At 42.4% G+C, this 10402-nt stretch overlaps 1 protein-coding gene across 1 annotated transcript; it reads left to right on the plus strand.

Annotated features, from left to right (window-relative positions):
- The first annotated feature begins 254 nt into the window (after window positions 1–254).
- Window positions 255–9982, plus strand: LOC102201649 (uncharacterized). The gene is made up of 10 exons (XM_005721288.1): window positions 255–694; window positions 1213–2459; window positions 3737–3809; window positions 4788–4940; window positions 5677–6851; window positions 7315–7462; window positions 7846–8065; window positions 8459–8571; window positions 8677–8867; window positions 9006–9982. Exons 2-10 carry the CDS (start codon window positions 1247–1249, stop codon window positions 9197–9199), a joined length of 3480 nt encoding a protein of 1159 aa, XP_005721345.1. The 5' UTR covers window positions 255–694; window positions 1213–1246; the 3' UTR covers window positions 9200–9982.
- Window positions 9983–10402: the final 420 nt, after the last annotated feature.

Below are 10402 nucleotides of genomic sequence, written 5' to 3' on the forward strand. Positions count from 1 at the left end.
ACAAATAAGAATCAGCTGACTTTTGTTTTTCGAGACAAAATTAGACCCGTGCTCCCTAAAACGCAGCAGAGCCTACCCCACTTCCTTGCAATCAGAGCCACCGAAATAAAGAGTGAAAAGTGTCTGGGATATCTCATTTGGGCGAGAGGTCACCAAGCCATTTTACTAGAAATGTTTTCTCTTTTTCATTGGTTTATTCTTTTTTTTTTTCTTTTTTTTTTACAGCGGGGAGGGAATCGGTGTGTGTGCACTTGCGCAACACAGAGCTCTACTCGAGCTCCACTCATGAGGCAAGAGCGAAATTAAAGCAGGCATTTTTTTTATTCCATTTTTGTTTAATCCCACTGATTTCTGAGGGGATTATCAGACCAGGCACGATTGAGAGACCGCTGACGCGCCTGACACCGCTCTAGAGCGACAGAGAAAGAGGGAGAGTGAAAACATAACCTCAAAATCTGGAGAAACGTTTGGAAATCTTGTTATTATCATTGTTATTTCATCCACGGGGACGTCGCTCGTCTCGCCTGTTGGTGAAGCGAGGATGCGCGCTGCAATAACTGCACGCTTGGCGCAGCTTTTTATTATGGAGGGCAACTTTAATTTGTGCGGTTGCCCAAGAATTTATGGCAACTTTCTCGTGACCATCGACGCTGGGATTGCATGTCAAAGTACGCCGTGTTCAGCAAAAGTGCAGGTACATTAAAAATGTTTGTTAGCCTTCTAATAGCGAAACCAGCCTGTCTCTTAATGTGATGAGAAGCTACTTTGTTAATAATAATAATGAGTTAAAATTGCTTTTATGGAGGCGGTTTACATAATTACCAACAGTAGCCTGTAGAAAACTGCTGTTGTGCGTATTTCTTATGGGTAAATAATGAATTTTAAATACTTTAGCTGATTTTTCCTCCAGTTTTTCTATTAATGAATGGCAAACAGGGAAAAACATGGTTGATTATTTCTGATATATACAACCAAACATAAACATATAATACTGCTTATTCCCTGTAGGGTCTCAGTTGCAGGCAGCAGTTGCTTATTCTGATTCCAAAGGATTATCCTGTGCCCTGCAAAGTAATCACTGGATAAGGCAACGTGACAGAGTCCACATTACATATCTCCTTACCCGGCACACAGGAAAAAAGTATCTGGTAATAGAGATGTAGAATACCCTGAATAGGAAAGGTTTTTATCTTTCTTGTTCTTTATTTTCAGAATCTCTTTGGAATTTCTTGTGCATGACTAGCCAATGGAGGAAGAGAAAGCTGCTGATACTATCCAATCAAAATCCGGTTCCCCTTTGCCCACTGGGCTTCCCATAAACTGGGGACTCATTACGGGTCCTGTTCCTGAGCCTATTTTCCCAGCACCCACCACCACTTTGAATGCTTCTCTTCCTCCCCCTGCTCAAAGTTCAGCTGTCCACGCCCTGCAGACCAAGGTGAAGTCGATCACGCAGAGAAGAACAAGGGGAAGAGACAGGGAGAAAGACAGAGGAAGATTTGACACGGAGGTGTTGGTGAGCAACCCAGTGGGGCACATTTCATCTGAAGTCCTCCTTAGACAGAGACCCAAAGTGAAAGGCCAGCTGTTTCTGCCTGCTCCCTCCTGGCGATCAGGTGGTGCAAAGGACTTAAGCAGCAGTGATGAAGAGGAGGAGGTAGAGGTACAAGTCAGGCTGGAGATCCACAGTCCTCCCGCTGAAGCACAAATTGTACAGCAGGGGGAGGAAGTGGAAGAGGAGCAGTCAGAAAAGAATGATGGACAGGTCAGTCATCCAACGGGTCAGCCTTGTGGGCTTGGAGAGGGCACCAGTCTGGAGAGTCTTCCGTCTGACAACCCAAGCACTAGCAAGGATGGCCCATCCCCTTCCCCATCTCCTCTTCCACCACCACCTGTGCTCTCCTCCAACATCTCTGCTTCTACAGCATCGTCCTTTACTTCCTCCACTTCTTCTCCTTCAGCAAGACACTGGGCCCCTCCAAAGGGCTTCTGGAGAGTAGCACGCCCAGAAACGTTGCTTCTCAATGGGGTTGACCCTCACAATACACCCCCCACATTACCACTAAAGGACTACACTCGGACAGAGGCAGTAGCAGAGCCTCAGAGAAAGCCTAAACTGGCTGAAGCAGGCAACAAGAATGATGTGGGAGGTCTGGAGAATGACTATGATGTGTCTTCTGAAATCCAAAACTCTGATAGTGTGGAGTGGTACCTGGACAAGTATGAGCAGAGGGAGACAGATGTGACTGATCCCAATAAAGGACTGTGCAGTTCAGACAGCTCGGAGAGCATGTCTTCACAAAGTGGAATCCTTTGCGCTGATGATAAACTGAGGGTGAAGGAGAGGGCCTATGCAAAGTTAAGGGAAAGACAACAACACTACAGGGAAGTGAGAGAACTGCAAGAAGGAGAAATCACTGGCTATTATGAAGAAACGACGTACAGAGTGGATTATAACGGTAGGTCTATTAAGGAAAATAATAGAGAAAGCGAAAAAGTAATGCATGGAGCCATCTGAGAAAGGGTTTAGTAATGCTTTACTGATAAATAAGCTGTAGAGTGTTTTGAAACTCCTGGCCATGGCATGAAATACATAACTTTACTTTTGCAGTATTATTATGCTATACAATAATAGCATTTTTAGTAGCGTGCCTTTATTTTAAAAAAAGACAACAAAACACATGCTGCCATATTTATGACAACAATACTTGATATAGTTTCAATAAAAGGCTGTGACTTAGTCATATTTTTTTCTCTATTACTTTAGCTTCCTCATGAAGTGTAGTCAAATGTTATGAGCTGGATCAGCTCCTGTGGCGTGTTAGCATTTTGGATGAGGACAGAAAATGTTAAATTTTGCATTTGATTTTTTTCCCCTAACAACCTTCTAAAGCTGGAAAATTGTCAATAATTTATGCACATTGTCTGCTTAGAATGATTTCCATCTGTTGCAGCCATTTAAAGTGCCCCATTCAGCTGTAGTCTGCCTACCTACAATGTTGTATTGAAACGCAGAATGTAACCTGGCTGGTTCCCAGTGCTGAACAGATGTCAGATGTGCAGATGTGCATACGGGTGTTACTATTAATAGAGCAGTGGGGGAAGTGTCCCTGTCTTTTTTATCTCTGCCGGCGCGCTAATGGATGTCTTTGTATGTCTGTAGGATGACAGATGATATTTTTTCCCATGCAATGATCATGTGGTATTGCACAGATCTCAGTTTCAATGCCCAGTACGGGAGATGCAGGTGCAAGTCCGTGATGATGAGATGATTTTGCCCTCTTGTCTCTGGGAAATCTGCTTTTATCCTTCAGCAGTTACATAATCTGTGTATGTGTGTGTGTGTATGTGTGCGTGTGTGTGTTTTGTTTTGTTTTGGGGGTTTTTTTGTCCGAGATTAAAGATGAGTTAGGGATGACCTCCGAGACTGCCACTGAGTGTAATCTGAACCTAATGTTATAAGGTTTATGAAAATCCTTTTGATCATAGCAAGTCCCAATTTCTTTGATACCCAAATGTCCTTGTTGGTCACGTCATGGCTGACTGCTCTCTCTGCAGTTGTGTTTGCCGCAAGGCAAGTCCTAAAAAAATGGAACATTAAACAATAATTTAATGCGCTGTAGCACATTATGTCTGGGTGAAGGAAGAGACAAAGACAAGAAATCCTTCTTTCATCTGGAAGAAATTTTGACTGCACTTTTATATATGCTCATATCTTTTTCCTTTTTTATACCAGTTGCAGGTGCCCATCCTGTTTTGGACGCCTCAGACTCAGCCATTCTGGCCCAGGAACTTGAACCCTATTTAAGGTGAGCAATGTAGTTCCTGGCAAGGGTAGTGACAGATAATCTCTTTGGACTATTTATATCCTCTCCTCATAAATTTCACTTTTACAGCTGCACTTGAGAAAATCTACCCAATGAGGCAACTATGCGTGGTGCACAATCCAAACAAACACTTTGATAATCAGGTTTAATCACAGGGAAGAGATGATGTCGAGTATTGTCAAAAGCAGTGCACTGGCGATACTGAGCGAGTATCAAATATGTGTAATGTTTGATACTCGCTCAACACTTGTCGACCTAGCACACTGTTATCTTTTTTCACCAGTTGCACAATTTTGGAAGCCATCCTTTTAGTAAAGGTTGTTATTTTGAACATGGTTATAAACTGTAGAATAAAGAGCTGCACATGATATTTAAAGACAGGATCCAACTTTGTTGATTTCTTTTTTCTGGTGTTTGAATAATGTGGTGACACAACAAACTGTAATCTGGTGAAAGACAATATGTTCTCATCTTGTCACACAGGAGAGAATGAATCACACTTACAAAGATTACAAAGATAATCCACGTGGCTGGTGTATCATGCTATCTTTATCACTGGGCCAGGGGATAAAGAGAAGTACAGACGATGAAGCACAATGCAGAGCAGCTTAGCTGCTGGGCATAAAGATGGATGGATGAATGGATAAATGGATGGATGACATTCCCCTTTGCTGCTGACCACTAGAGCCACGCCCCAGTCTTTTTATCTGATATTACATAAAACAGCTTAGGAAGACGCAGCTTGCTGGGCTCCATGTTAAGTCAATCTTTGGGGAAATATGATGTCTCTGGATATGTGTCAGCACAGAATAAGCTTTGAAAATTTGAACACTTTATCAAAAATCCAGCATTCTCAGACAGATGCTGGCAGATTGTCTCATTAGCGAGTTAAACTCTATCCATTTCCCTGCTGTTCGGTACTAATTTCCACTCTCTGTCTCTCTTCCCATTGCTCCTCAGGTCACTTCTTGTAATCAGCGATGAACTACCTCTAAGCCCAAGACACGAGCAGGCCAAGCTTCTTCTGGAGCGAGCAAGACTCAAGGCTCGCTCCAATCACATCAAAGGCGATCGCCCCAGCAGACGCTCCCATTCTGATCAAAGATCCACCGTGTAAGTTAACTTAAAAGGCCTGTGTGAGCTTGTGGGATTGAGGTTAGAGACTGTGAAAGTCCCACTTTGAGCGTGTCTGCTTCTTCTTTTTTCCCTGTTTATGCACTTCTTATGTTTGTTTATCACTTTGCTCCCATCCTTACGTCTCCCTCCCAACACTTCTTCTGTGCTTTGTCTATCCTTCTTTTGCACTTGCCCCTTTCCTGCAAAGCTAATGTTGCATAACCGAAAACAAGTTAAAGCTTTAGAACTTGACTTTTGCTTTGTAGTTACATAAGCAAAGCTGACAATGTTTTGAAAATGTTTGCTTTTATTCTTTTTATGTAATAGTGTGTACTTTGTGTAGTTTTGTTTCAGAAATCCCTTTAAATCAGCAGGAAGTTTTCACTTAAATTAGGATTAGCAGAATTTGCAATATACCCTACATTCCTGACTGCTTCACTAACCTGGTCATTGGTGCCTGAGACAGACAAAGTTGTAACACATACAGTATGTCTTATTACAGTTTATGTAAATGTCATTTTAGCACCTTATATTTTGATATTATGTGCCCAGTGGTGCACATGTTATTGAGTCGTATGTTTGCTACCATCTGATACAGAGATGATGGATTCAGCTTTCCTACATTTTTCACATTTGACTTTGATAAACTAATAACATAAAAATGGAGAAGTCGACAAAGTATCTGGCGCTTTAAACTTGTCTCCAATACCCACACCTCTGTCATTTTTTACAGGAGGAAACAGCAAGTTGAATCTCCCAGTCCAACAACAGCACAAAAAGCTGTTCAAACCAAAGAAGAGCTCCCAGCTCAAGTCTCATCTGGTCCCCTCCTTGTCCCCAGTCAGAGAGACACTTCACCCAGCGACCAAGTAGGTCGAAGCAGAAGGTACGGTTGCTCACCCACCCGTGTACGCTTTGAGGATGAATCAGAAAAAGAAGCAGAGTCTCGCTACTTGGACAGAGTGAGACAGCGTGGCAGGCCCGGGACACCCAGGTTCAAGAGTAAAGACAGCAATATAGATTCCAGCAGCAGCAGTTCAGAGAGGAACAGAAACCACAGAAGTGTTTCTATGCCTCCTATACAGAAGCAAGAGGATGAGCCTGCTGTTGGTGAAACTACAACAGTGGTTAAAGAGATAATAGTGCTGGTGAAGAAATGTGAATCATGTGGTTCTGTGGTGAGAGAACCTCAGCCAGTTTCATCGCCACCAGATCCAAAGCACGCTGAGCCTCAGCAGCCTGGTAACCCTGAGGACCCAAGAGGAAAAGTGGCTCCTCGCTGGGTGTCACCAAACAAAGCGGAGGCAAGCACTCGTCCTAAAGCTCCTCTTACTGTCACCTTCGCCGGCGCTTATGTTTTGGGCGAAAATAGAGAAATTAGTACAGGATGGAAGTCATCAGGGTTTGGGAAACTTAGGAGAAGGAGCAGGAAAGGAGAAAGTCGGTTAGAGTCTGGTCATGGCCCTTATGGCCCGTCATGGGCTCAGCGGCGTAACTCAAATCCACGTAACAGAGTCAACCTGAGCAGAGCTGTTTCATTTGCACCTGATAGCCCCATTTCTCTGGAGCCACCTTTGCTTGAAGCATCTGGTGGACTTAGGGAGTCACCAACCCCTGCATTGCCTATCAAGTCAGCTCTCAAGTCAAGCTCAAGAAATCGCTCTGCTGCTGGTCAGTCCACGGTTCAGTTCCAGATGACCTCAAATCAGGGAGGAGAGGGTGGAGCTCAATCTCTGCTGGATTCTCCAGACACAAGGAGGGAGTCTCCAGCATCTTTAACCCCAGGGGTGCCTGCTAGTAGCAGCCCAGTGTCCTGCATCAGACCCTCTACTCTGAGGTACTCCCCAGCCAGACTAGCCACAGACCTGCCAGCCTCTGAACTCTGGGATGCCACTCCAGATGGTGCAGGTGAGTGGCAACAGTAATGTACATAAAGCAGCATTATACGATTACACATACTATTCGTTTATCATTAATGTTTTAAATGTAGTCATGGTCCTATTGTTGCAACTAAGCAAGAAACTAACTCTGAGTAATTTCTATTCTTAGGGATATTTAACTTTATAATGAAGCCTTAATAAAGTAATGAGAAGGAAATGAAAAAGGCATGAGCTACAAAGTAAATGTTACTCTGACTACCTAATAAATGTTGATGAAAAAGTACAATATGTCTGTCTGAACTGCAGACAAGTGGAAGTATAAAGAAGCCTTTTTGGTTGTGTTTCTGAAGTGAACTGTAGCTACCTATAAACTTTACTTGTGTGCACTAATAGATAAAGGTTGTAGTGTGGAAAAGAGCAGTTAGAAGTTTACTTTCAGCAAAGATCAGGATAATACTGACATTTAATTATGTACTCTTTTCCTTTTGTAGGCTTAAGTGGGGATTCTGGTTCTGGTTCAGAGTGCCGTGCAATACGTGGCCTGGGTATGTCTCGGGCTGAGGACCTCAGAGCAGAGCTATTGAGGGCTGAACATCTGAAAGCTGAGGCCCTGTGGGAGGAAAACTGTGATGGGTCTAGGTAAGCCAAGATAACAATGTTCTTGCCATAGCTTAGACAATAAATCCCTTGCCCCCACCAACACTGTTGTGCAGCAGTTAGTAGATTAAAACCCTGTTCAGCAGACAGGCTGTTGTTCTTGTTGTTAGAAAGCTTCTTTCAATACCAGAGCAATCCTGCCCTCTTTTGGTAATACAGTATATAGCTGTAGTCATTACGATCCTTTACAGAAGGAAGACACTTATAAAATTGTTTTCACAGCTCTTAAAAATAATCTCAGTCCATAATAACAATTCTCAGTGTGTGTGTAGTTCACACTGTGATGCAACAGTGTCTAGATCAATATATTTAAAGTCTGTGCTAAGGTCTAATTTAAAAGAAAAATCACAATTTTCTTTTTACAGAAAGCTGGATGGGCGTCCAAAGCTCTTCCTACGTCGCTTCTTTTCTTCCATTGGCCTGAACAGTGTCGGTAGGCTTGTGAAAGGAGGTCGCTCCAGTAGTATGGAACAGCTCAGTATACCCACTGCCCCCCGGGCGAGCTCAGCATCACCAAGCCCAACACGGAGACCGCAGCCCACTATCCGCATACAGAGGACACCCTCCCTGCAGACGCTGAATACGGTGAGCAAGAGGTCTAAATGTTTTGTTGTGTTGTTGACTGCTGCGCTCCTTTATCTCATGTTTTTAACATCATGATTGGCCACAATAAATGTATACAAATTTAACCTCATACAAGCAGAAGGTAAAAAGTAATGTCATTTTCCTCACATACCTGTACAAAGTTCATTTCAACAGTGGACCAGCCAAAGTTTCTACTTTGTACAGGTCTGCTGCCTTCTCTGCAGTTTCAGGAATACACTAGTGGAATTAATCCTTTTTTTGTATGTGTGTGTGTGCTGCCAAGCAGACCATATTTTTATAGGTGTAATAAAGGCAAAATATTATGGTTCTGGAAGCTGGTTTGGTGAAAAGAAATAAAATCAGTTTATTACAGTGCCATTCATTTGCCACTAGGTGCTGCCACTGGCCCAGCTGCGTAAAGCCTCCTCTGTGCAGAGTTTAGAGAGAAGAACAGAGCGTTCAACCATACTTGGGGAGGTGCAAATACCATACGGCCTGGCACTCAGGTAGGTGACTGTGGCAAACAAAACCAAGCAGAAGAACTGAGTGATGAAGATGACTTATATAAATTCTCACACTCTTATTGAAATAAGGAATTTCTGCTTCCTCAGCCCTGACAGCCCTCAGCTTGAGCTTCACAGGGCCTTGAGCGTTGAAGATGTACTTCCCTCTAGAATCGCACGTCCGGTGGGCCGGGTCACTCAGGCTTTCCCTGATGGGAGTATCCTCCTGGAGCTCATCAAACCCCCAAACGGTCCTTATGGTTTTGTTATTTCAAGGGGCAAAGGTCGACCAGACACAGGTATGTTTTTACATTTTCAATTTCATTTTTTGTAATAATAAAAAGAGTAGAAATTCCATGAACCCAAAGACACATTTACTTCTAACTCATTTCTTTCTATTCATCTTTCTTCTCTTCTCTTTTTTCTCCTTTGTGCAGGTGTATATGTTGAAAAAGTGGGTGATGGCAGCGGAGAAGGCCCGTACGTAGGCCTCCTTGGCATCGGTGACGAAATTCTGCAGGTGAATGGAGAAGCAGTGGCCGGACTCACTTTAGACCAGGTGACGCGCCTCATGACCAGGGAAAGCACTGCTTCCCTTCGAATCATGCCCGCCCGACGCAATCAGCGCTGATTGACAGGACAGGCATGGCACACAGCCACTTCTCCTGGAGACACGCAGAGTAACTGACTGCTACAAACACTGCGGACTGACTGCAACAAATGGTAGACGTGCTGTAGTCAGTGCAGCACACTTGCAAATGCGTAGATGGAAAAACAGGGTGAGGGCTTCTTTTCTCATAGTGCAAATCAACGTTTAATTATGTGACATCACAAAGGATTGCAATAGAAACTAAAGCACATTACATACAAATCCAACCGTACACAGAGTAGGCAAGTTAGAAAAGTTTAATGTATTTGAAAGTTAAGAAAAATTCAAACCTAATGCAATTTCAATTTGTAAAATGATTTATTTTCTTCTTCTTTTTTAGTTGTCGTGAATTTTTCTTGTGATTCATTTTGCTCTTTATGTCACACAGAGCACGAGATCTCAAATGGTTAGTGATTGGAATTGTATTTTGTCACTTATTTGAAATTGTATACAGATATATATTTTTAAGTACTGTTGCTTATTTATTTATTTATTTATTGGTCAAATAATTGATTATCTGTAGGGGTGTGGCACATGCTTGATCAATAGACCCTTGAGCTGGTGTGTAAAGAAAGAAAAAAAATTATCTCATTTTGGGTTTGTTTGTTTTTTTCTTCAGGGCATCATATTTCCCTGGGGCTCTGTATGGTCTCTTCATTTTGCTTGTGTTGTATCAAGTACTCTTTTATGAACCGGGTGCCGTTTTGCTTCTAAATAAAATAATATAGAGATTTATTTTGTCGAAATGTTTATCCTTTAATTTAACAAATTAATTAATCATTCACATTCATTCCACAACTAAATCGCACACTTAGAAATGCTTACTCTGTTATGGCGTATTATATGTTTTATTTAAAGTTTCCAGTCACGTGCATTAATTTAGTTTCTCGATTAATGACTGTTTGTCGCATTTTTACGCAGAAGAGTGACGTTTCAGCGGAAGATTATGAAAATAAGCACGTGAAAGGGAATTGTTTCAGGCACAGAACAGGATGTAGGATCACGGTCGTGACTTCTGCTTCAACAGACCTGCTATAGGGTCGTGACTCAGTGTGGAGTTCGATCTTTAAATCATTAATTCACCATGGAAACGCTATCTATCTATCTATCTATCTATCTATCTATCTATCTATCTATCTATCTATCTATCTATCTATCTATCTATCTATCTATCTATCTATCTAT

Source organism: Pundamilia nyererei, unplaced genomic scaffold (genome assembly GCF_000239375.1).
Source record: "Pundamilia nyererei isolate P.nyererei 1_Seehausen unplaced genomic scaffold, PunNye1.0 scaffold00004, whole genome shotgun sequence".
NCBI lineage: Eukaryota > Metazoa > Chordata > Actinopteri > Cichliformes > Cichlidae > Pundamilia > Pundamilia nyererei.